The sequence below is a fragment of the Eptesicus fuscus genome, chromosome 13, assembly GCF_027574615.1.
Source record: "Eptesicus fuscus isolate TK198812 chromosome 13, DD_ASM_mEF_20220401, whole genome shotgun sequence".
NCBI classification, from domain to species: Eukaryota; Metazoa; Chordata; class Mammalia; order Chiroptera; family Vespertilionidae; genus Eptesicus; species Eptesicus fuscus.
This window is the reverse complement of record NC_072485.1, coordinates 44,291,194-44,318,246: the sequence shown is the minus strand read 5'-3', so window position 1 is coordinate 44,318,246 and position 27,053 is coordinate 44,291,194. Positions and strand designations below refer to the sequence as shown.

Sequence of the window (27,053 nt, the reverse complement as noted above, 5' to 3'; positions counted from 1 at the left end):
TAACTTAAAAACAACCAATCACACTTCAATTTACTTTTTTTTTTTTTAAATCCAGGTTCTGTCCTCATTCATGAAGTAAAATAGGTGACAAACTTGGACTATGTAGTAAAATAGGTTAGTAAGGGGTATGCTAACTATACAAATAGTTCTAGCACAAGTCCCCAGGTCTTCACCATTATGAGAAATGGGGAAACTATGAGAGTAACAAAGAGGAGCTTTCAAGTATACAACCTGGTTTAATTTAAGAGAGAAAGGGATGTATTTCACCAGTTTTCAGTGTAGAGAGCACAGAATTCAGTATTTTTTGGCAAGCTGCTGACCATATTGAATCTTGGTTAGATAAACTGGCTATGATAATATTGAACTGGTTGATTCCTTACAGGAATGTAACTAAATTGATACATAAATTTAAATAATGAATAGGTGAATATATTTAAATAGGTAAATACAGACAACCAAATAGTACTGCTGGTTGTTGTTTTTTAGGTATAAAAATGTGGGTTAATATTTGAGTTGGTATGCCAGTTGGCTATTTATGTACAAGATAAACCTAAAAGAACTAGAGTAGAGGCATAGAAAGTCCTTATGCTAAGTGCCAAAGGGTCATTGCCTGGCACCTGATGAAGGATTAATAGAATTTTAGAAAATTTAACAAATGATTCTTGTTGTTTTCTGTCTGATTTATTTCAATTAGCATGATATTCTCAAGGCCCATCCTTCTTGTTGCTAATGGCAGTATTTCATTCTTTACTTATGGTTGAGTAGTATTCCATTGTATATATGTTCCACATCTTCTTTATCTAACCATCCATCAAAGAACACAGAACAGAAAGCAACAATTGAATGAACAGACAAACTCACAGACACAGACAATAGTATGGTTCCCAGAGAGAAAGGGGGGGAGGATAAAGAGGGTAAAGGGGGTCTAATATATAGTGTCAAGGGGAGACTAGACTTTGGGTGGTGAATGCACAATGCAATATACAGATGATGTGTTATAGAATTGTACACTTGAAACTTATATAATCTTATTAACCAATGTCACCCCAATAAACTTAATAAAAATTAACAAATAGAATTGTTTAACTATAGTTAGAGTCCATACACTTGAAATATTCAGGTTTAGTGGTAACACTATGTGTCTTTCCTCCCCAAAAAAATTAAATTGGACATTTCAGGAAAAACATTTCAGAACAACAACAAAATGATGAAACAGTCTTAGAAAATCTAGAACTCTTTCTAAATATAGCTTTTTCCTGACATCCTTCTTCAGGAGATCAGGGAGAAGATTATTCAAATGATTAATAGTATTTTATCCTGTGTCCCAGCCCCCCTGCCTTCCTCTAAAAATTTGCGATCCTAGGCCATCTCTAGAGAAGCATGGCATGGAAGTGAGAAGGAAGTGAAAAAGCAAAACTTGTTGGCCTTTCTAGATGATTCATCCTAATTGTTTTGGGCACTGGAGTCAAGTGGTAATCTAAAGGGGCCTGTTTTCTGTTTTAAACAGCCAGAGGCAAAAATGGGTGCTGTATGTACTTTGTGCCAAATGGCCGCCCAGAGTGGGATGAGGAAGTAGCAGAAACAGCAGGGAGAGAGCATCAGTCAACAGATCCTGGAGACTAAGGCATGTGGACCAGGTAAAAGAAACTACTGTCATCAACAAGGAAAAAGAAACCGTGATTGATATGAGGTGGTATAGTGTGGCATATCTTGATGTGGTATGCTTTTTGTAGTATAATGCTGATTTGTTTCTTTCATTGAAAAAGGCTCACTGTAAGACTGAAAGACCTTGAAGTGTACCTCGCTTCCTGTGCTTTAATCATTATTGTACTTCTGATAATTTTCTATATCATGTCTCCTTTTTGCTTCCCCAGAACCACAGGCAAAAATAATGAATTGGAGGAGGTTTGGGATAAGTCTGAATGGTACTTGTAACCAAATCACCTTCTCCTTTGAAAGAGACAGTATAAATAATTCCATACAACCCTCTTATTCTTTACCTGGGAGATGTCTGAAATACTGGGCAAGCAGAAATTATAAGAAACAGAGATGTAGAGGTCTCAAGTCAGAAACAGATGGGAAGGGGGGTGAAGTGAACAAACACAAAAACAAATAAATGAGAAAACAAATCACTGATTTACTGTTTTTAGCCTTTATAAAGGATTTTGTTTTAGCTAAACAGATATGAGTCTGAACTAGAAAAACATGGATTTCACTTTCAGTTAATCACTAATAGCTTTGGGAAAGCAAATTCAACATCCTGTGCCTGGGTCAGGGAATTTAATAACAACACTTACCCTGAACTCTGAAATACACAGTACTCTTTAAAGGAAATGACATTCTACTTCAGAGTTTAAAAAAGACTTATCAATATGAGTATATGACAGAGTGACTTTCAAATAAGGGAAATAAATTGAGCAAAGCCAACATAATATTGAAGTATATGCAGTATTTTGGGATTAGCAAGTAATCGAGCAAAATTTAAGCATTTAATGTTAGGATATAGTTTATCATTCAAACCAGAACACTTTTGGATGCTTAGGGAATGGAAAGAAATAAAATGGAAATGAATTTAGATAAGATCTAAATTTAACTTTATTGAATGCTATGCCAAGAAATTTGAGCCCTAGCCTCAAATTTATGGAAGAGACATTGAGGATTTTTAAGCAGCGGATTAAAATGTCTTCAAAATTTTGCTATAAAGACAAAATTTATTTTAAAAGAGACTAAGCAGTGTATCTAGGACGGATGGATGGATCTAGGTGATCTTTAAAAGATGGATGTATCTAGGTGATCTTTAAAAGACAATAGAGTGGTAATAGAAAGGAAAGGTTGACTTAGAATATTTCTGGATTAAAAATAGAAGTTTTTCTTATCCGAGGATAGAGTACAAATAACAGACATGCTGATGTAACCTGATTAGAATAAGAAGCAAGACACTTTGAGTTATAAAGAAATTATAACTAAGATGAGGTAGAGAGATATTTGATGAGATCACAAATATGCTGGTAGGTCATGTGGCAGATGATGGCACTATTATCCAAAAAACAGAGCCCAGGAATAGAGCCTATTTGGCATGGGGTAGAAGGTTAAGTGATGAGTTTAGTCTTGTATATGGTCAATTTAATCTGTCCATGAAAATTTAAAATGAAAATATCTAGTATGCCCTCAGAAGGAGTGCACACTTGTGACATAACTTTCTTTATAAATTCATTATCTGAAAATTATTTTCATTTTGGGGGGATATATGATAAAATTCTACTTATTGGAGGTTAATTTTTTATTTTAATTAATCTTTATTGTTGAGATGATTAAAAATGTCCCTCCCCCTACCCCCGCCCATAGCTCCCCTCTACCCAGTTCCCACCCCATCCCAGGCCCTCATCAACCTATTGTCTGTGTCTATAGGTAATGCATACATGCATATAAGATCTTTGACTAATCTCTTCCCTCACCCCCCCATACCTCCTTCCCTCTGATAATCGTCAGTCTGTTCCATTTCCATGCCCCTGATTTAATTCCATTCACCAGTTTATTCTGTTTGTCAGATTTTTTTATTCATTTGATTTTTAGATTCACTTGTTGATAGATATGTATTTGTTGTCACTTTGTTGTTCATATTTTCTATATTTACCTTTTTCTTCTTCCTCTTCCTAAAGAATACCCTTTAGCATTTCATATGATTCTTGTTTGGTGGTAATGAACTCCTTTAGCTTTTTCTTGTCTATGAAGCTCTTTATCTGGCCTTCTATTCTAAATGATGGCTTTGCTGGGTAGAGTAATATTGGTTATAGATTCTTGCTATTCCTCACATTGAATATTTCTTGCCACTCCCTTCTGGCTTGCATAGTTTCTGTTGAGAAATCAGCTGATAGTCATATGGTTGCTCCCTTGTAGGTAACTAACTGTTTTTTTTCTTGCTGCTTTTAAGATTATCTCTTTGTCTTTAGCCCTTGGCATTTTAATTATGATGTGTCTTGGTGTTGTCCTCTTTGTATTCCTCTTGTTTAGAGTTCTCTGTGCTTCCTGGACTTATAAGTCTATTTTTTTTCACCAGGTAGGGGAAGTTTACAGTCATTATTTCTTCAAATAGGGTTTCAGTATATTGCTCTCTCTCTTCTTCTGGCACCTCCATAATTTGGATGTTGGTATAATTGAAGTTGTCCCAAAGGCTCCTTACACTATCTTCACATTTTTGGATTCTTTTTGCTCTTCTGGTTGGGTGCTTTTGCTTCCTCATATTTCTAATCATTGATTTGATTCTCAGGATCCTCTGGTCTACTATTGAATCCCTGTATATTATTCTTTATTTCAGTCAGTGTATGCTTAATTTCTGACTGGAACTTTTTAATTTTTTTATTTGTTTTTTTTTTGGCATTCTCAGTAAGATCTTTGAAAGTTTCACTAAATTCCTCAGAGGTTTCTAAAAGATTCTTGAGTAACCTTATAACTGTGGTTTTGAACTCTATATCCAGTTGTTTGCTTTCTTCCATTTCTTTCATTTGTGACATGTTTCTTTGTCTCCACATTTTGGCTGCTTCCCTGTGTTTGTTTCTATGTATTGGGTTGCTACTAAGTCTCCTTGAGTTGTTAGAGTGGCTTTGTATAGTAGGTATTCTGTAGGCCCAGTGGCTCAACCTCCACAATCACCTGAGGTGGACACTCTTGGTGCACCCCTTTGTGGGCTGTGTGAACAGTTTTGTTGTAGTTGAGCCTTGATTGCTTTTGGTGTCACTGGGAGGAATTGACCTCCAGGCCAATTGGTTGTAGGGACCAGCTGCAACTACAGTGGGAGAGCTGCTGTGGAGACACCCTTATGCAGCAGGACTTGCTTCAGTGGGGCTTTGGTGCTCACTGAGTCTGCCCCTTGAGTGTGTTACTTGTGGATGTGAAGAGTTGTAATCTGGTATGGTCTCACACTGACCACTGGGTACACTGGCTCTTGAGTCTCCAGGGAGGTGCAAAGTCAACCACTGGCTGGGGCCACCCAGCAGGACCTACAGAGAGATCTGTAGATTCCTCCTCTTTGTATCAGGTTTGGAAGTGCCCAGACAAGGCTCAGATGTGAAGGGAGGCAGGCTGGTGCTGGTGCCTGGCCTTGGGCCTTTTATTGATAGGTTTGGGGCTTCTTAACAAAGCTGCAGCTTGTTTGACAGAGTTTTAGCTTGAAAAAGGACAGACTGTTCATATGCAAAAGCCGCTGCACACAGCTTGGGTGGGGTTGTAAATTGGGTGGGGCGGGGTCTCAGGAGTCACCAGGGCAGAACAAACAGAAATGGCTGCCAGTCAGCCCTGCACTGGGGAGGTCCCAACACAAGAACAATGACTACTGCAAGCACCTCCATCTGGAAGAAAGCCCCTGACAGTCCAATTTCTCCCTGAATATGTCTGGGACCCCAGAGCCTTGCCCCATTGCTGAAGCTCAGAGGAAGTGGGAGCTTGTAAATTCTGTTTGTGGTGCCAGCCTTTCAAGAGGAGCAGCTTGCCCTAACCAGTTTGGCTCAGTGGGTAGAGTGTCGGCCAGTGGAGTAAAGGGTCCCAGGTTCGATTCTGGTCAAGGGCATGTACCTTGGTTGCAGGCACATCCCCAGTAGGGAGTGTGCAGGAGGCAGCTGATAGATGTTTCTCTCTCATCGATGTTTCAAACTCTATCCCTCTCCCTTCCTCTCTGTGAAAAATCAATAAAATATATATTAAAAAAAAAAAAGAGGAGCAGCTTGGTCTCCAGCAACCTGTGTGTCACTCAGCCTCTATATGCACTGGTTTTACAGTCCATAGTTCTTACTGCCTGTAGGAACTTATTTCTCTAGCTCTGGAACCCTGGGCATAGGGTCTTGTGTGGGACTGGGACCCCTTGCTCTCCTGGGTGGCCTCTGCAGAAACAATATACCTCTCAATTATAAAAGTGGCACACCTAGGTGCTGGACCAGCCTGTCTGTGCCTCTGCATTTCCTACCAGTCTCAATGTGCTTTCTTCTTTACCTCTCTACTTGTAGTACTTCCACTCAGCCAGCTTTCTGGCAGCTCTGGATGACAGTTGTTCTGTATTTTAGTTGTAATTTTGATATGGTTGTGGGAGGCAGCAAGTATAGGCATTTACCTATGCTGCCATCTTGGTTCTCTGAAAATTATTTTCTTGTTGGCTATATTTGAAGTCTTGAGAGTGAACATTATTCTAAGAAAGGGAATAAAGAGGGAGTCCAGAGAATATGCTTTTTCTAAATTGTGTTAAGACAAAATACATGAAAAAAAAATAGATGACCTCAATGACTTTGAGGGATTACAGGGTTTTTATTTTTTCTCTTTCATGGGACAATCGAGCTAGATTGAACTTCTTGACCACTGTTTGTGTATCTCATATTCATATAGCATCTACATTTGCATTTTGAATTAGTATATCCAGTTCCAGAGGATACTAACCTAGGGGTAAAATAACTTTTGATTATTTTTCATAACTCTTTCAGGTAGCTATCATTAACCTCACATTATATATGAGTGACTGATGCTTCAAATATGAAGTCCTACAATTGGTATGGAAAGACCTGAAATTTGAATAAGATCACATTTTGTTTAAATAATCATAATCTTCACAAAATGCAATAAACAAATTTCAGGCAATTATAACTTGTTATTTATAAGCCATAGACTCTGTCAAACCAGGATGTAAAGACATTACATGGATGTTAGAGTAATATATGAATATCATTTCTGCCCCTGAATCTAATTTTGTAATGTCCAACACTATTGGATCTCTCTGTGCCTCAGTTTCTTATTCTATTTGGTGATAAAAGACAATTACAACATTGTAATTATGACTTTAAAAATTACATTTAGGCTGCTTATAAAACTTTTTAAATATTACCTGTAATAGAACATTATTCAATAAATGGTGTATTTTCAGTCTCTATTATTAAAAATTATTAATGTCATTATAAATACAATTTTATTCCAAACTTAATTTTGCCTTCTCAAGGATGATCTGAATTAAATTTCTTCTTAATTTCTTCTCAGAATAAATACCTCTGGAAAACTAGCATTCGTCTACTGAATTAGTTATGCTGGCTTCCAACAATTCATATGTGGCTCCAAAATCTTTTATTCTTGATGGAATTCCTGGTCTGGAGAGAGTACATGTATGGATCTCCCTCCCATTCTGCACAATGTATATCATCTCCCTTGTGGGAAATCTTGGCCTTGTGTACCTCATTTATCATGAAGAGTCCTTACATCGTCCAATGTATTTCTTTCTGGCCATGCTCTCCCTCATTGACCTCTTTACCTGTACCACCACTCTACCCAATGCACTCTGCATCTTCTGGTTTAATCTCAAAGAAATTAACTTCAATGCCTGCTTAGTTCAGATGTTCTTTGTCCATGGGTTCACAGGTGTGGAGTCTGGTGTACTCATGCTCATGGCTCTGGACCGCTATGTGGCTATTTGCTACCCACTGCGTTATGCTACCATACTCACTAACTCTATCATTGCCAAAGCTGGGCTTGCCACCTTTTTGAGGGGTGTGTTGCTAATGATTCCCTTTCCATTCTTGGTCAAGCGTTTGCCCTTCTGCCAAAGCAATATTATCTCTCATACATATTGTGACCACATGTCAGTGGTGAAGTTATCCTGTGCTAGCATCAAGGTCAATGTCATTTATGGTCTGATGGTTGCCCTCCTGATTGGAGTGTTTGACATTTGCTGTATATCCGTGTCTTACACTATGATCCTCCGTGCAGTGGTCAACCTTTCATCAGCAGATGCTCAGCAGAAGGCCTTCAGCACCTGCACTGCCCATATATCTGCCATTATCATCACCTATGTTCCAGCATTCTTCACTTTCTTTACCCACCGTTTTGGAGGACACACTATTCCCCCTTCTCTTCACATTATTGTGGCTAATCTTTATCTTCTTCTTCCTCCAACTCTGAACCCTATTGTTTATGGGGTAAAGACAAAGCAGATCCGTGACAGTGTCATAAAGCTCTTCCGGGGTGAGAAAGGTGCAAGCATTCAGGACAACTGAAATTAGATAGAAGAAAAATGAATGAAAAACAACAAAAAGAAACCCATGAATGACATCATGTGTTTACTCATATATGGTATCATTTATTTCCCATGACCTAAGATGTATGTTTTCTGCAATGATAGTGGAGAAATTTATAGCTATTTCTGGATTTATATCCTGATGCCTTTCTCTTATTTTTTTCTCCATTACCAGTTTAATCAGGTCATTGATATGGGGCCACTACAACTTTCTACTAATATATTCATATAAGATATTTTATTAACCTTTTCAGAGAGTTCCCAAGTGTCTCATCTATGTTTGTAATTCTCCTTATAGATATAAAGTGAAATGGCTTCTCATGCAGGACATTCCAGCCTGGGCAGTGCCTCAAGCCAAAATTCAGCTTATAAAGTACGCTGACAATATATAAGTAAAAATGGCAGTCATGGGTTTTAAGAGGATGACATTTAGTAGAAATCATGTTGTAAAAAGCTGTGCAGATGAATTTACTCAATAAATAAAGAACATGTATAATATATAGGTTAGTCCTCAAAAATAATTTATTTTTCTTCAGTTATTTACTGATATCAGAGTTTTTTCTCTATTTTATAAAATTACTTATTAAGAATACCCATGGACACTTACATAGTGCTCACAATCACTGGTTGTGTGAAAACATCTTGGACATAGGCTCTCCACTATAATCTCTCAGTTCAATAATATCTCTTTACTTGCTCACTGATCATCAGTGATCTGTGTCCAGTTCCCTCCACTTTTACCTCTGGAACATCTAATGTAGCACTTGAGGTATTGTTAATGGACACCTGGGGGCCTCAAGACCATTTGGGGAATCTATAAAGTCACAAAATTATGTTTTATGGTAATATAATAGATTTGTTATAGCTACTTTTAAATCAATTAATAAATACTTTATGAATTTTAATAGGGTTTGGCCAGTGTGGTTCAGTGGTTGAGTGTTGACCTGTAAACCAGGAGGTCATGGTTCGATTCCTGGTTGGGGCATATGCCTAGATTGTGGGCTTGATACTCAGTGTGGGGCATGTAGGAGAAGGCAGCCGATCAATGATTCTCTCTCATCATTGATGTTTCTATCTCTCTCTCTCCCTCCCTCTCCCTTCCTCTCTGAAATAAAAATAAAAAATAATAAATAAAATGTCACACCCCAGGCAATATTTTTTAAAAAAAGAATTTGAACAGAAAGGCTTCTGGTCAAAATGGCAGAGTAGGTAAATTCTATGCTCACCTCCTGCCACAGCCACATCAAAATTACAACTAAACTATAGAACAACCATCATTGAGAACCATCTAAAGTCTAGCTGAACAGAAGTCCTATTACCAAGAATAAAGGGAGAAGAAGCTATGACAAGACTGGTAGGGATGGAGATGAGAAAAGTTATGGTCTCACACCTATTTGTGGCAATTAAAAATCAGGATGGAGATCTCAGCTGTAGTGGTCCCCCCCTGAGGAATGAGGGGTTCCAGTCTCACACAAGGCCCAAGCCCAGGGTTCTAATGTCAGGAAGAGGAGACCCCAGAACTTCTGGCTGTGAAAACCAGAGGAGATTGTGGCTGAGTGAGATGGAGGGCTGCTGAGACCCATGCAGTTTGCTTAATGGATCCATGCTCATCCTTATTCAGACTCACTTGCCCTGAGTTCTAGTGCTGGGGCAGCAGCTTAAAAGGTGCCAGGGACATATAGGGAGGAACTTAATTGTCTGGGTTCAGAGTGAGGTTCTGGAGGTTCACAAATCCTAAACAAGCAGTATCTGGCCTTAGTGTTACATGCACCTCTTGCTAAGCAGACCCACGCTGGACACAAGTGGCAGCAGGCCTCAGTTCACTGCTTAGTCTCTTCCAGGCATCTCCAACTCCAGCACAAATAGAAACCTTCTGCTTTGTAACTCATACCCAGTGGCCCTGAGGAGGGCACAGGCAGCAGCTGATCTTGGCCTGCACCAGAGCTTCTCTCAAGAGGTACCAGAACCAACCCATATGGGGTCCAGCTTTAGATCACACAAGAGAACTGTCCAACAACCTCCACAAACAACACCATCCAAAGGTGGGACTGGACAGAGCCCTGCTAAAGCAAATCCTCCTCAACACTCCTCCATTGTATTCATGGCCAGCCCGTATAACCAACTAACATGGGGGTCAATCCCTTCTACTGATGTACCAACAATAATCAAAGCTCAACTAAACAGGAAGGCACACACAGCCTACACCTGGAGCACCTGGCTCAAGTGACCACAGAGACTACACCACTGGACCCATAGGACATCTACTACAAAAGGATATTATACCAAAACTAGGAGATATAGCAGCTCTACCTAATATGTAGAAACAAAAAAAGGGAGGTAGCCAAAATGAGGAGACAAAGAAACATACCTCAAATGAAAGAACCGAACAGAACTCCAGAAAAGGAACTACATAAAAGGAAGAAAAGCAATTTAACTCTAACCAGATGTAGAGTTATGAGAATGCTCAATGATCTCAGTGAGAACTTCAACAAAGAGATAGGAAACATAAAAATGGATAAAGAAAACATAAAAAACAACCAATCAGAAATGAAGAATACAATAACTGAAATGAAGAATAAATTAAAGGGAATCAGCAGTTGATTAGATGAAGCAGAGGACCAAATCAGTAATTTGGAAGTAGAACAACAGAAAGCACCCAATCAGAACAGTTAAAAGAGAAAAGAATTAATAAAAAATGAGGCTAGTTTAAAGGGCCCCTGATACAATATCAACCATACCTACATTCACATTATAGGGACACCAGAAGGAGAAGAGAAGTGCAAGGAGTTGAAAACCTGTTTGAAGAAATAATGTCAAACTTTCCTAATGTGGTAAAGGAAATATATATACAGGCTCAGGAAATGCAGAAAGTTTCAAACAAGATGAACCCCAAAAGTCCCATACCAAGATACACCGTAATTAAAATGCCAAAGGTTAAAGACAAATAGAGAATCTTAAAAACAGCAAGAGAAAAGCAGTTAGTTACCTACAAGGGAGCACCCAAAAAACTGTTCACTTATTTCTCGATAGAAACTTTGCTGGTCTTCTGGGATTGGCACGGAATAGTCAAAGTGATGAAAAGCAAGATTACTCTACCCAGCAAGGCTATTATTTAAAATTGAAGGAAAAATAAATTGCTTCCCACCAAGCCAATATTACAAGTAATGTTAAAGGAATAATAAAATGGCAAAAACCACATATCTATTAATCACTTACTTTAAACATAAATGGTTTAAATATTCCAATAAAAAATGTAGAGTGGCTAAATGGATAAGAAAATAAGACCCTTATATATGTTGCCTATAAGAGACTCACTTCAGATCAAAACACATAGACAGACAAAATAAAGGGGTAGAAAAAGAATTTCATGAAAATGGAACCAAAAAAAAAAAAAGAAAAGAAAACACGAAAGAAAAAGCTGGGTAGGAATACTTATACTAGACAAAATAGACATTTAAATAGTGACTATAACAAGAGACAAAGAAGTTACCCAGCAATTTAACTTCTGGGCATTTATTCAAAGAAACCTAAAACACTAATTTAAAAAGACATATGCGCCCATATGCACATTGTAGCATTATTTGCAACAGCCAAGATCTGGAAGTAACCAAAGTGTCCATCAATAGTGAATGGATAAAGAAGTGGTACAAATATACAATGGAGTATTACTCAGCCATAAGAGTGAAACCTTGCCATTTGGGACAACATGGATGGCCCTTGAGAGTATTATACTAAGTGAAATAAATCAGATGGAGAAAGAGTAACACATACTACGTGGAATCTAAAAAACAAAATAAATGAACAAATGAGGCAGAAACAAACTCATAGACACAGAGAACATTTTGATGGTTGCAGATGGGAGGGGGTTTCAGGAATGGGTGAAAAAGGAGAAGGGATTAGAAGTACATATTGTTAATTAGAAAATAGTCATGGATATTTACATCATAGGGACTATAGTCAATAATATTATAATAGCTACATATGGTGTTAGATGTGTTCGAAATTTGAGGTGATCACTTCATGAGTTATATAAATGTCTAATCACTATATTGTACTCCTGCAACTAATATAATATTGTATGTCAGTATTTAATTACAGTAATAATTGTAATAAAAATAAAAATATTTTAAAAAATAAACACTTAAAATTTTTCTATTTTAATTTTGAACACAGTTCATATTTATACATATAAACCACAAAAACAAATGCTTTTTGAGATGTCAGTAAAGTTTAATATGGTAAATTGTAAGAATTAAAAAAATGATATTAATTTCTTTGTGAGTTTTTAAAAATTCTTTATTGTTTAATGTATTATATAAGTCTCCTATTTTCCACATTGACCTCTCCCTGGCCACCCCCAACCCCAGCACATTCCTCCTCCCCTCCCTCCTGTCTGTGCCCATTGGTTATGCTCATATGCATGCATACAAGTCCTTTGGTTGATCTCTTACCCCCTCACCCCCTGCCTTCCATCAACATCTTTGTGAGTTTTTATAACTTATATTTCATTGCTCCATTTTTCATTCAGACCCTATTTCTGCTAATTTCTATCTTTTCCAATTTATCAGCAGCATGTTTACAATCTATGTCAATTCAACTGTTAAAATTGTGTCAGGGTAAATTAACAAAAGACAGTAAATAAAAAACAGATTTGAGTTGGCTCTAAGATGACTTACAGAAGCCCCCATACAATATTGGATTGAATAGGGAGAATGGCTTCAAGTAGATGAAGCCTCCATGAAAAAGTGAGAACTCTGGGATAGAAGAATAAAAGCCTTTAGAAATGACAAGAAATTTATTCCTAAGCATGAACAAGGTATTTTGGTTATAATCATTAAGAATTTCTAAAGAATAGCACAATCGTGGCATTGGCAGTATGAAAAAGAGTCCTGATAATTCTTCATTCATAATGCTTGCTATACTAGTATATGTTAGAAACAGTGAAATTATAAGAGTGCATCCCCACTAAATATAAATTACATTAAATGCTTTATTCACTTTGCTTTCTTATTGCCCACATTCCTCAGTAACATTCCTGATCTTTCTGGGAACTGCCCTTTCAATGCTTCCCTGTTTATCAACATGGTACCCAAGACATTCACCTTACAATTACACAATCCCTAAAGTACTGAATAATTTTAAATATAAGTCCAAAATATGAAAATATAAACTCTTTTAAAGTTTTATTAAATTGTAAAGATATCTATTTATGTTGTTTATAAAGATTCTTTTTTAGATATACACATTGCAATATTTAATTGTACAATAAAAGTACACTCTTCTCATGATTGTAAATTCTTTTTTACTGGAATCCAAATGCATACTTATTCCCCTTCTGGTGTAACAGATGAAGGATATGGCTCTTGGACAATGGTTAATTATTTCAGAAAGCATTTCCCAAACAAATCTTAGTAACAAAAATGTTTCACTGGCATTTGTAATAAGAAAAATTATTATTCCAATTGATTATAAAATGTCTCGAACTAGTGAATAATTAATTATGTCAATAAGTATTTTCATTCTCGTGAACTAAGACATGGAGAAAGACATTACAAAACAAAAAAGGGGGGCAGAAGAGGCATAGAAAGACAAGATATATAAAACAAAATAGTATTTCATTGCATTTCCTTAATATTCCTTGACAGAACAGGCAACATAATGTTACTGATTGATTAAGATTTTGTTGAAAACCCAAACCTTCAAATGTGTCACCATTTTTTCTTTCTTTGTTTTTAGATTTATTAGGGGGACATTGGTTAATAAAATTTTATAGATTTCAAGAGTACAATTCTATGATACATCAGCTGTGTATTGCATTGTGTGCCCACCACTCAAAGTCCAATATTCTTCTGTCAACATATACTAGTATTTGAACAACTTTATGTTTTAGTTGTTGCCACTGATACATTATAATAAGTGAAAGCTGAAACAGTACCGCTTTTCTTAAGTTCTTCTGCTATTAAGCACTTCCTAGATATTATATTGAGTATATATCTAGAGAAATGAGAAAAAGAAGCATCCTCTATGCATTAGTTGTTCTTGATGTGTACTTTAAGAACCTTATATAAACCCTGCCTTAGGTCCTTGTTCTTGAGAGCATACACCATGGGATTGAGGGCAGGAGGAATGACATTGTGCAGTACATTGAGTAGCACTGGAATGATGGGAACTGACATTGCAGCACTATGGGTGATGGAAATAACAATGACAACTGTATAGAAGAATAGAATCAGAATGAGGTGGGACGTGCAGGTACTTAGGGCCTTGGACGCAGCTTCTGCTGAATTCAGCTTCAGCACAGAGTGAAGTATCAAAGCATATGATAAAATAATCAAACCCAGGTCACTTCCCATGAGCGTCCAGGCCAAAAGAAGCTGGTAAATGCTGTTGATGGTTCTGTCATCACAGGATAGACTAGTGACACCGAGATTAGAACACAGACAGTGTTCTATTTGGTTCTGGGAGCAGTAGTGCCTCTGAGCAGCCAATACAGGCACTGGGATGGTAGTTATGGAGTTTCTGAGTGCCATGAACACAGTTGCTTTGACCACAAAAGATTCAGTAATTATTGATGAGTAGCGTAGTGGTCGACAAATAGCTACATATCTATCTATAGCCATGCATAGAAACATGCCTGACTCCATGCCCACAAAACAATGTATGGCATACATCTGCAGGAAGCACTCATGGAGACTGATGGCTTTAGCATTGAACCATAAGATGGCCAATATCTTTGGCATGATAGTGGTGGCAAGGCCCATGTCTACCACAGCCAGGATGCCCAGGAAATGGTACATAGGCTGGTGCAGTGTTGTCTCTTGATAGATGATGATCAGGATAAGGATGTTGGCACTGAGGGCTAAGAGGTAGAGCAGAGCCAATGGCAGGGAGAGCCAGTGTTGCCAGCTGTGAATGCCTGGGAATCCCATCAGAATAAATTCAGAGATCTGGATCTTAGAGATGTTGGAGGCTTTGAGATTCTGGAACATACTTTAGTAAGAGAAAAAATATTCAAGGTTACCATTCTGAAAAATATCTATGACCGTATTTAAACAGGAGTGATTCGAAGATTAAGATTTTTAAAAATTATTTATTTTCTTTGTTTATTTTTATGGTAATTCTTTTTATTTTTTAGTTAAATTTATTGAAATGACAATGGTTGATAAGATTATATGAGTTTCAAGTGTACACCTCTAGGATACATTATCTGGATATTGGCATGTGTTCCCACCACTCAAAATCTCCTTCCATCATCATGTATTTGACCCTTTTTAACTTTTACCACCTCCAAATCTCCTTTCCCTCTGGTAAACACTTCATTGAGATGAGGATTCTTCATTATTAATCTTGGTTATTCTCATTCTGCACTAACTTTATTGGATATTTATAATGAGACAGAAACTTTAATCGTGCATTTTTGTTAACACAATCATCACAAAAACTCTCTAAGGCAGGTCACATTATCTTCATCCTCTTATAATTATGGGTTAGAGTATCAGAGATATCAGGGCCTTGTTCATTCCCTTCCATATTGTAAGTCATGGAAACTGGACAACACGAAAGTGACCTGCTGTGTGGCCTTGCTTCTTACCTTTAGTTTGCTAAAGGATGACTTTATTTAGGGCCTTAATGTATAGAATTGAGAGTAAAGAAATTTATGCATGGAAACACTTAGATAACACATCAGATCAAGACTATTGAAAAGAACTTATTTTAAGAACATCAACAGTTTTGAAGAATACATCAATAATATTAATGTTACAACAGTGGTTGAATCAGAGATATGAAGTGTTTACTGACTCAGCTGTTATCCGGGTTTTATCTCTATTCACAATGAAGGTTGAAAGGTTATATATTTCAACAAGCAACTATTTTGGAAACAGCAAAGTGACCCAAGAAAGACATAATTATAATGCTCCTCTAAGACTGATGTAGTATCATCGCAAACTGAATCAAGCAGTAGCGGACAGAATAGTAACGGAGCAAAATGTGTAGGAGCTCAGGAAGTTTTTCAATGAGGAAAAGGCAAAGGCTCTTAGACCTGAAGCATGGTTAGCATTTTGCAGATTAGAGTTCTCTACTGTTGCTATTTGCTATTCATTCTCACATTACACTGCTTATTCTTAGCTTGGTGATTTCGCAACCCTCTATTTTCTTTTGTGCACTCCCACCACTGAATCTAGGTACAATCATTATCTTTGTTAGGAAGTCTCAATTCTCCTTCAGAGAGGGTAAAAAGTCATCCTTTAAATCTTGTTAACATGAAGTAATTGGAAAAGTGGCAGGTTTCATAGGAAAGGAATATATTTGTTGATGGATCAATCCCTTTATTTCCTTTATTGATTAGGGTATTACAAATGTGTCCTTATCTCCCCATTATACCCCCATCCCTCCACTCCTGCCCTCAAACCGCCCCCCCCCCCCAGGTGTCTGTATCCATTGGTTATGCTTATATGCATGCATACAAGTCCTTTGGTTGATCTCTCTCCCTTAGTCCCACCCTCCCCTGACTTCCCTCTGATGTTTGAGCATCTGATCCATGCTTCTCTATCTCTAGATCTATTTTTGTTCACCAGTTTATGTTGTTCATTATAATCCAGAAATGAGTGAGAGCATGTGATATTTATCTTTCTCTGACTGACTTATTTCACTTAGCATAATGCTCTCCAGCTCCATCCATGCTGTTGCAATTTGTAGTTCCTTCCTTTTTACAACAGCAGTCAATCCCTTTTTTTAAAGTGTAACATGATGGTATTATAAAACCTATTTATATTCTTAAATCAACCAAAGTTTATCCAAACCTCTAATATTTCGACATATTGTACTTACATTTCTATTTGAAGTTTTTACCAAGACATTTTACACGTATTAGATCTCAATAGATGTTTTTGAATGAATGTACAAATTAATGTAGAACTAATTCTATTTTCATAATAAACTTTTAAGAATTATTATATTGTAGTGTAAGCAATATGTGTTCTGAAAGCATAAGGGGAATCACCTGAAGAAATGAAGTGATGATGTCTATTTCATGAATTAACATAAAACCTAAATTTCTAAAGTAAATAATTTTCTCTCTCTTAAAATAGATCAATCAAAAGAAATTTTCAAAAGAGAGGAAATTGACTAAGTCAGCTCACAATGAATATGTTTTGGTTTGGACAATAAAGATAAATTAATTAAAATATACTACAAATTGGTCATATTTCACAGAGATTTTAAATACAAATGTATGCTATCAGTACATACATGTAAAAATTAAAAAATATTTTTTAAATAATTAAAAATGTGCAAAGCAAACCATACACAAAGTATGCATAAAGATTTTTTGGTGAAGGAAAATTATACTAAGAAAAAACAATTGGCTCCAAATCAGTTGGGAATTATTAATGTCAGACAAAATGGAAGTTAAATAAATGACGATTGGATCAAGATCACTTTGAGAAACAGTAAATGATGTGATTGAATTAACAGTGGAGTTTATGCTGATTGCATTAAATTGTTTCCTCTCCAGGGTTGCTAAGGTTTTCCATAAGCAAAATAATAGAAATACTGAAATTATTCTTTTCACTCCATTAGTTCATGGTGGAAATTTTTAAAATTGTACACGTAAATCAATAGCAACTTATTAGCTAACCTTCAATGTCCTGTGTACAGTTTAACACTGTCTGTTCTCTATTCTCATTTCCACGCCTCATGGCTTCTCACTAGATGATCTTCAATTTTACCATTCAAGGTCTTTTGTCAATATGATAGTGGGTTCCTCCAGCTGGGTTTTGCCCTATAACGTGGATGAAACACTCACAAATAATTCTGTATAGAATAAAAGCAAATAAATTAGATTCTTATTCAGAGATCAATGGGAGGGCAGCTAAAAAGCATGAGTGTTCTGACCAAAATTGAGAATCATTCTCTAGCTGTTCCATTTCTTGTGAATCATGATGGTGAATCATACCTGACTTCCACTTTGACAGAGCCAATAATCCCTGCGGGGTTGGCAAAATAACAACAATGCTTATATTCATAATGGAAAGAGACACTGAATTTTATTCTGAAAATTGGGGAATTAACATTCTCCAGCCCCCCTCACCTATCTGCCTTCAAATGTGTGTATGCAATTAAATTCATGGATTTCTAAGACTATAATCAATTCATAAAAACTCTACAATTAATCTTAGTACTAACTACAACAAAAATCTTAAGCAGTCCCACTTTTGTGTGCCCTTTAATACCTGAGATTCTTGGTAGAGAAAGAGTGGGATGAATGCAGTTAGGTCAGGTGCTCAGGGTATTATTTAAAAAACATCATGACTGCCATATATATACTTGCACGGCCATTAACCTCTAATTCCCTTGACATCAAATTATTGAGCTGAGTTTTTAAAGAATAATGTGTTGTAGATATCCAGGGAATATTACAGAATATTAGAGACATGGGTGCTGGTTTAGAAATCAAGCTAAACACTATGGGAGGAGGAAAAGAGTGAAAGTTTTAAATTCTTACTGTCTACCCTATGATCCACAAATAAGAGAATAATTTCATGCATGCATCTATATCAGTGTGCTTGTGTGTGAAGAATTATATCTGGGGGTGGGGAAAAGAATGAACAAGAAATTATAATGAATGTGGGTGATTTTAATCTTTATGGAAGAGTTTGTTTCCTTCTGAAAGAATGTTTAGGACACAAGTGGAAAGAACTTATGTTTCAGAAAGTTTCCATCACTGTCACACATATATGTTCTCCTATTTATTTTTCCTTCAAAACTTCAAATTATTATGCATAAATATATGTCAGGATTACCTTGATGCTCCAATTTTGAGATTATAATGGATAGTGATTTTTGCAATAATTATAAGATACTATTTTATAAGACTTGAATTAAATACTAAGAGTCATCCTATATAATAAAAGGCCAGCAACCATAATGGCCAGAGCAACTGATTGACCAGTCACTATGAGGTGCATTGACCATCTCTTGGTTCCTCCCCCACCCCAGCCTGCAGGCTCCGATCACTGGATGGAGAATGGGGAACCATGAGGAACTGGGGTGAGTGGCAGTGGGAAGGGACTGGGGACTGGCAAATGGGCACAAGATGGCCCTGATTGCAGGCTAGGCCTAGGGACCCTACCTGTGCATGATTTTGTGCACCGGGCCTCTAGTTCCTGTATAATTTTATTAATTGGAAAATTTTAAATGATTAAGAAAGAGATAAATAGAACTCATAATCTATATGAAGAGGTATCTTCTGGTACACTTCTTTATATGCCTTTGTTATACAGTATGTTTTTTAGGAAGATTGGGCAATACCATACTAGAACAAAAGTTCTGCCATTTTCAATTAATATTATACCATAATGACATTCAAAACAAGATGGTCTGGTAATACTATGATTAAAAGTACATCGGTTGTCTACACAATTTCTTTAAACATTTTAATGTTCTTAGACATATGTATTCTTTAATTTTACACAAAATTATACAACAAATATATATGTAGAAAATACTTTAGCAGTGTTTTTTCTACTTTACCTTTTTTTTTTTTTTTGGAGGGGGGTGAAATGCACATCAAAAAATTGCCCATTTAAACCATTTGAAAAATGTGCAATTGTCTTTCAGTGTTTCTGCAATGCTGTACAACAATCATTCCTATGTAGTTTTAGCACAATTCCATTACCTCCAAAGGAAACCCCATAGCCATTCATCAGTCATTCCTTAATGCCCTTCCCCTCCAGCTCCTGGCAAAACGTATTTGTTTTTGAGTGATGAACACTTCTTTTAAAAAATTGAAGTTCTACTTGAATTGATATTTTAAAACAGTTTGGTATTCATCCAACTTTATTCATTTCATCTTTTTTAAAAGTAATAAACATGCCCTAACCGGTTTGGCTCAGTGGATAGAGCCTGGGCCTGCGGACTGAAAGGTCCCAGGTTCGATTCTGGTCAAGGGCGTGTACTTTGGTTGTGGCCACATCCCCGGAATTTTTCTTTTGTTTCCCTTGCCTGAGGAGATATATCAGAAAAAAATATTGCTATGAGAAATGTCTGAGATTTTATTGCCTATGTTTTCTTCCAGAATTTTTATGGTATTGAGTCTAACATTTATATCTTTAATCCATTTTGAGTTTATTCTTGTGTATGGTGTAAGAGGTGGTCTAGTTTATTTTTTTTTGCATGTATTTGTCCAATTTTATAGCACAATTTATTGAATAGACTATCTTTGCTCCATTATGTGTTCTTTTTTTATTTGTTTGTTAATTTGTTTTTTGCTTTACCAGACTCTATGCCTGTCAGCATGTGGATGAAAAACATTTGCATAAGGCAGGCATCAAAGTCAATCTCTTTGAGACTAAGCCAAAATATACCTAACATATCAGGGACAAATGAAATACACACACTAACATCTGTAAACGACAAAGGCTAGGAAGTAATTCATGGGTCGGTGTAGGGCCTCCTCATGACTGAAAAGTTCTAGAAATGTAGCTTTGAGTCCACTGTTCGCCACAAGAGTAATGATGTACATGAAGCGGAATGGCAGGGAGATCCAGATGTGTGAGACTTCCAGCCCAGGAATTCTATTGAGGATGAAGTATCTTGGTGTCAGGCTGGTACTGTTGGCTCCATGCATAATGGTCAATTGCAAAGCATGTTACCTTAATGATTAAGAAAGATGCCCTATACAAGATCATAGTGGTTTTATTGTCAGCCAGAGACAAAAGATGAACAAGTATTTTTTTGCATACTATAAATAATAATTTTAGGAGAAAACTCATCTTTTTGTACCCAGACTATGTTCTTTGATTCTACTTAGAGGTCTTGAGCCTGTGACTGAATTGAAAGGATGTAAGCATAGTACAAACATAATAACAAAACCCTGGTCTTACTTTTATACTGTACTCTACACTCTGTCTACATTACCTGCTTAAATTCCCAAGCCAGCCATTAATACCTGACCAATTTCCAAATCATAGACCTTGTTTAAATAAGACATATTTTCTTCAATCCTCTTATAATTTTTCTTCTTCCAAGAAGTCCTTTCAGATGTGTCCACTGGGTCATAGCCAATCAAGTTATATGAGCATCTACTGATCGCACATAGGTATTGTGGGGCTTAGATTATCTATCTACAAGTCTAAACCTGGCAAGTCTGGGTTTTCTCAATTCAGAATAATCAAGGACAGAAGATTTGATGGGCTAAAATTTTATATATTAGCTGCAACTTAACAAAACATGGCCATGTGCATTTTGCATTGTATCTCTAATTACTTCTGGAAAACATTAAAGATTTTAGTATTCAGATTTTACCAAATGACAATGTTGAGCTTTAATTAATTCCCATCATTTCTATTAATTTTCTCAAATCTCTATGTGGAAAAACATGACCTATGTCTCAAAATGTTTATAATTTTTATGTCTTCTCTTGGTGTATTATTTTTAGACCCCAAATGACTATGAAAGTTTATATTGGATAAGACGAAATCTTCATTAATAGTTTTTGAGGGGATTTAGCTTTCCACATTTATTCTATATTCTGAGACAAGGATCTAGTCTGAAAGCTTTTGATGAAAATAATAAGACTCCGGGACCTTTTAATATTTTTCTTGAGAAAATTCTTCTTTATCCTGTGTTTCTAAAAGACCTTCCTTAGTTATTATTTGTTTTGAGATTATGAACTTGAATCATTCATTTTACCACAGTATTATATTATATATTTTAAGATTTTTCAAAAATGATTTTATAAAATCTCTTGTTTTAATTTAATCTTTCCTATATAATAGCCTTTTTCAAAGTTTTAATTCTGATTGCTTCTCTTTTCTCTCTCTCTCTCTCATTTTTTTTTTTTTTTTTTGTATTTTGGATAGGACATGATTTAGCTTAGGATTTCTATATAAGTGTTTTTTAACCACTAGTTTTAAGCAGTAGAAAACTTTTCAAATCATGCCATATAAATAATTTCAACATATAAAAGAGGTAAAACCAATCTTTTTTTCAGAAAACAGGAAAAGATTAGCACTGACTTTATAAACCAATGTGCTCAACTATAAAATGCTATTAACCCAGAAATCAACCCAAGCCACTATGCTCAATTAATCTTTGACAAAGGAGGCATGAACATACAATGGAGTCAAGACAGTCTCTTCAATAAATGGTGTTGGGAAAATTCAACAGATACATGCAAAAAAATGAAACTAGATCACCAACTTACACCATACACAAAAATAAACTCAAAATGGATAAAGGACTTAAACATAAGACAGGAAACCATAAAAATATTAGAGGAACCCACAGGCAGCAAAATCGCAGACATATGCTAAAGCAATTTCTTCACTGATACTGCGCCTAGGGCAATGGAAAATAAAGAGAAAATAAACAAATGGGACTACATCAAAATAAAAAGCTTTTTCACAACAAAAGAAACCACCAACAAAACAAGAAAGCCCACTGCATGGGAGAACATATTTGCCAATGTTATCACTGATAAGGGTTTAATCTCCAACATTTACAGGGAACTCATGCAACTTAACAAAAGGAAGATAAACAACCCAATAAAAAATGGGCAATGGACCTAAATAGATACTTTTCGAAAGAAGACAGAAGGAAGGCCAAGAGACACATAAAAACATGCTCAAATGCACTAATCATCCAAGAGATGCAAATCAAAACGACAATGAGGACACTTCTCACACCTGTCAGATGTCTATTATCAACAAATCAACAAACGACAAGTGCTGGTGAGGATGAGGAGAAAAAGGAACCCTCGTGCATTGCTGGTGGAAATGCAGACTGGTGCAGCCACTGTGGAGAACAGTATGGAGTTTCCTCAAAAAACTTAAAATGGAACTCCCATTTGACCCAGTGATTTTAGGAATATATCCCAAGAAACTAGAAATACCAGTCAGAAAGGATATATGCACCCCTATGTTCATAGCAGCACAATTCACAATAGCTAAGATTTGGAAACAGCCTAAATGCCCATCAGCAGATGAGTGGATTAAAAAACTGTGGTACATCTACACAATAGAATACTACACTGCAGTAAAAAAGAAGGAGTTCTTACCATTTGCAACAGCATGGATGTACCTGGAGAGCATTATGCTAAGTAAAATAAGCCAGTCAGAGAAAGATAAATATCACATGATCTCACTCATTTATGGAATATAAAGAACAACATAAACTGATGAACAAAAACAGATTCAGAGACAGAGAAACATCTATCAGACTGTCAAACCTCAGAGGGAAGGTGGGGGAGGGTGGGGGTAAGGGGGAGAGATCAACCAAAGGACTTGGATGCCTGCATATAAGCCTAACCAATGGACACAGACAATAGGGGAGTGAGGGCATAAGTGGGGGGGGGGGGGAATCGTAGGTAATGGGGCAATAAGGACACATATGTAACACCTTAATCAATAAAGAAATTTTAAAAAGGTTTACTATTCTCATGATTTTAAATTCTTGTTTTACTGGTATCCAAATAAATATTTATTCCCTATGGAGTGATGCATGGAGAAAATGGCTCTTGGACAATGATTACTTATTTCAGAAAGCATTTCTCAAACAAAACATAAAACTAAAAAAATTTTCAATGGGCATTTGTAATAAAAAAATTTTTCCAACTGATTATAAAGTGTCTTGAACTAAGGAATAATCAATTTTGGCAATAAGTATTTTCATTCTTGTGAACTGAGAAATGTAGAAGGATATTCCACAGGGGAAAAAAAGTGCAGACATGGCATAGAAAAAGAAGATACATAAAAAATGGAAATTCAAATAGTATTTCTTTGAATTTCCTTTATATTCCTTGAGACAAGAGGCAACATAATGTTACTGTTTTTTATTAAAATTTTGTTGAGCCCTAGCCGGTTTGGCTCAGTGGAGAGAGCGTGGGCCTGCAGACTCAAGGGTCCCAGGTTCGATTCCGGTCAAGGGCATGTACCTTGGTTGCGGGCACATACCCAGTAGGGGGTGTGCAGGAGGCAGCTGATGGATGTTTCTAACTCTCTATCCCTCTCCCTTCCTCTCTGTAAAAATTCAATAAAATATATTAAAAAACAGAATTTGTTGAAAAGCCAAAATTTCAAATGTGTCACCATTTTTTCTTTGTTTGTTTTATTAGATTTATTGGGGTGACATCCTACATAATAAAAGAGTAATATGCTAATTGACCATACCTTCGCTACGCCCACAGCCAATCAGGGCGCTACGCAAATTAACCCAGCAAAGATGGCAGCCCCCGCGCGCTGCCCTGTCCCCCATTGCTGAGGGACCTGGGCGGCGTCGGCGCTCCGATAGCGATCACTGAGGGTGTCTCAGCGATTGTGGTGGGAGCAGCAGCAGTGCCCGGGTCCCGCCCCTCAGTGATCATGGTTGGAGCAGCTGAGGCCGGGTCCCTCCTATAGCTGAGGGACCCGGGTGGCGGTGGCGCCCCGATTGCGGATGGCGGCACGGGGCCTGGCAGCGCCCGCCCCACGCTGCTGCTGCCGCTGGCGTCCAAGCCCCGACCCTGAAAGAAGGCGGAAGGTCGTGGCCAGAGCCAAAGCCTTGGTCCCCAGTGCTGGAGGAAAACTGCACTGTCTGATGCTCTAACCATTGAGAAGATTGGCCAGGGCCCACTTTATGTTTTAGTTTTTGCCACTGATACATTATAATAACTGAAAGCTGAAACAGTACCACTTTTCTTAAGTTCTTCTGCCATTAAGCACTTCCTAGATATTACATTGAGTATATATCTGGAGAAATGAGAAAAAGAAGCATCCTCTATGCATTAGTTGTTCTTGATGTGTACTTTAAGAACCTTATATAAACCCTGCCTTAGGTCCTTGTTCTTGAGAGCATACACCATGGGATTGAGGGCAGGAGGAATGACACTGTGCAGTACATTGAGTAGCACTGGAATGATGGGAACTGACATTGCAGCACCATAGGTGATGGACATAACAATGACAACTGTATAGAAGAATAGGATCAGAATGAGGTGGGACGTGCAGGTACTTAGGGCTTTGGACGCAGCTTCTGCTGAATTCAGCTTCAGCACAGAGTGAAGTATCAAAGCATATGATAAAATAATCAAACCCAGGTCACTTCCCATGAGCGTCCAGGCCAAAAGAAGCTGGTAAATGCTGTTGATGGTTCTGTCATCACAGGATAGACTAGTGACACCGAGATTAGAACACAGAAAGTGTTCTATTTGGTTCTGGGAGCAGTAGTGCCTCTGAGCAGCCAATACAGGCACTGGGATGGTAGTTATGGAGTTTCTGAGTGCCATGAACACAGTTGCTTTGACCACAAAAGATTCAGTAATTATTGATGAGTAGCGTAGTGGTCGACAAATAGCTACATATCTATCTATAGCCATGCATACAAAGATACCGGACTCCATGCCCACAAAACAATGTATGGCATACATCTGCAGGAAGCACTCAGGGAGACTGATGGCTTTAGCATTGAACCATAAGATGGCCAATATCTTGGGCATGATAGTGGTGGCAAGGCCCATGTCTACCACAGCCAGGATGCCCAGGAAATGGTACATAGGCTGGTGCAGTGTTGTCTCTTGATAGATGATGATCAGGATAAGGTTGTTGGCACTGAGGGCTAAGAGGTAGAGCAGAGCCAATGGCAGGGAGAGCCAGTGTTGCCAGCTGTGAATGCCTGGGAATCCCATCAGAATAAATTCAGAGATCTGGATCTTAGAGATGTTGGAGGCTTTGAGATTCTGGAACATTCTTTAGTAAGAGAAAAAATATTCAAGGTTACCATTCTGAAAAATATCTATGACCGTATTTAAACAGGAGTGATTCGAAGATTAAGATTTTTAAAAATTATTTATTTTCTTTGTTTATTTTTATGGTAATTCTTTTTATTTTTTAGTTAAATTTATTGAAATGACAATGGTTGATAAGATTATATGAGTTTCAAGTGTACACCTCTAGGATACATTATCTGGATATTGGCATGTGTTCCCACCACTCAAAATCTCCTTCCATCATCATGTATTTGACCCTTTTTAACTTTTACCACCTCCAAATCTCCTTTCCCTCTGGTAAACACTTCATTGAGATGAGGATTCTTCATTATTAATCTTGGTTATTCTCATTCTGCACTAACTTTATTGGATATTTATGAGGCAGAAACTGTAATCGTGCATTTTTGTTAACACAATCATCACAAAAACTCTCTAAGGCAGGTCACATTATCTTCATCGTCTTATAATTATGGGTTAGAGTATCAGAGATATCAGGGCCTTGTTCATTCCCTTCCATATTGTAAGTCATGGAAACTGGACAACACGAAAGTGACCTGCTGTGTGGCCTTGCTTCTTACCTTTAGTTTGCTAAAGGATGACTTTATTTAGGGCCTTAATGTATAGAATTGAGAGTAAAGAAATTTATGCATGGAAACACTTAGATAACACATCAGATCAAGACTATTGAAAAGAACTTATTTTAAGAACATCAACAGTTTTGAAGAATACATCAATAATATTAATGTTACAACAGTGGTTGAATCAGAGATATGAAGTGTTTACTGACTCAGCTGTTATCCGGGTTTTATCTCTATTCACAATGAAGGTTGAAAGGTTATATATTTCAACAAGCAACTATTTTGGAAACAGCAAAGTGACCCAAGAAAGACATAATTATAATGCTCCTCTAAGACTGATGTAGTATCATCGCAAACTGAATCAAGCAGTAGTGGACAGAATAGTAACGGAGCAAAATGTGTAGGAGCTCAGGAAGTTTTTCAATGAGGAAAAGGCAAAGGCTCTTAGACCTGAAGCATGGTTAGCATTTTGCAGATTAGAGTTCTCTACTGTTGCTATTTGCTATTCATTCTCACATTACACTGCTTATTCTTAGCTTGGTGATTTAGCAACCCTCTATTTTCTTTTGTGCACTCCCACCACTGAATCTAGGTAAAATCATTATCTTTGTTAGGAAGTCTCAATTCTCCTTCAGAGAGGGTAAAAAGTCATCCTTTAAATCTTGTTAACATGAAGTAATTGGAAAAGTGG

At 37.0% G+C, this 27,053-nt stretch overlaps 3 protein-coding genes across 3 annotated transcripts; 1 reads left to right on the top strand and 2 right to left on the bottom strand.

Moving 5' to 3' along the window:
• The first annotated feature begins 7,055 nt into the window (after nt 1-7,055).
• On the top strand, nt 7,056-8,021 carry LOC103302841 (olfactory receptor 52N5). The gene has a single exon (XM_008159899.2). The coding sequence runs from the start codon at nt 7,056-7,058 to the stop codon at nt 8,019-8,021; it is 966 nt and encodes a 321-aa protein (XP_008158121.1).
• Nucleotides 8,022-14,070: 6,049 nt separating this feature from the next.
• LOC103302842 (putative olfactory receptor 56B2) lies at nt 14,071-16,100 on the bottom strand. The gene is made up of 2 exons (XM_054725671.1): nt 16,083-16,100; nt 14,071-15,021 (listed from the first exon to the last, which is right to left on the bottom strand). Exons 1-2 carry the CDS (start codon nt 16,098-16,100, stop codon nt 14,071-14,073), a joined length of 969 nt encoding a protein of 322 aa, XP_054581646.1.
• An 8,703-nt stretch (nt 16,101-24,803) lies between these two features.
• LOC129151308 (putative olfactory receptor 56B2) lies at nt 24,804-26,830 on the bottom strand. Its single transcript, XM_054725670.1, has 2 exons — nt 26,813-26,830; nt 24,804-25,754 (listed from the first exon to the last, which is right to left on the bottom strand). The coding sequence occupies exons 1-2, from the start codon at nt 26,828-26,830 to the stop codon at nt 24,804-24,806; spliced, it is 969 nt and encodes a 322-aa protein (XP_054581645.1).
• Between the last annotated feature and the right edge of the window lie 223 nt (nt 26,831-27,053).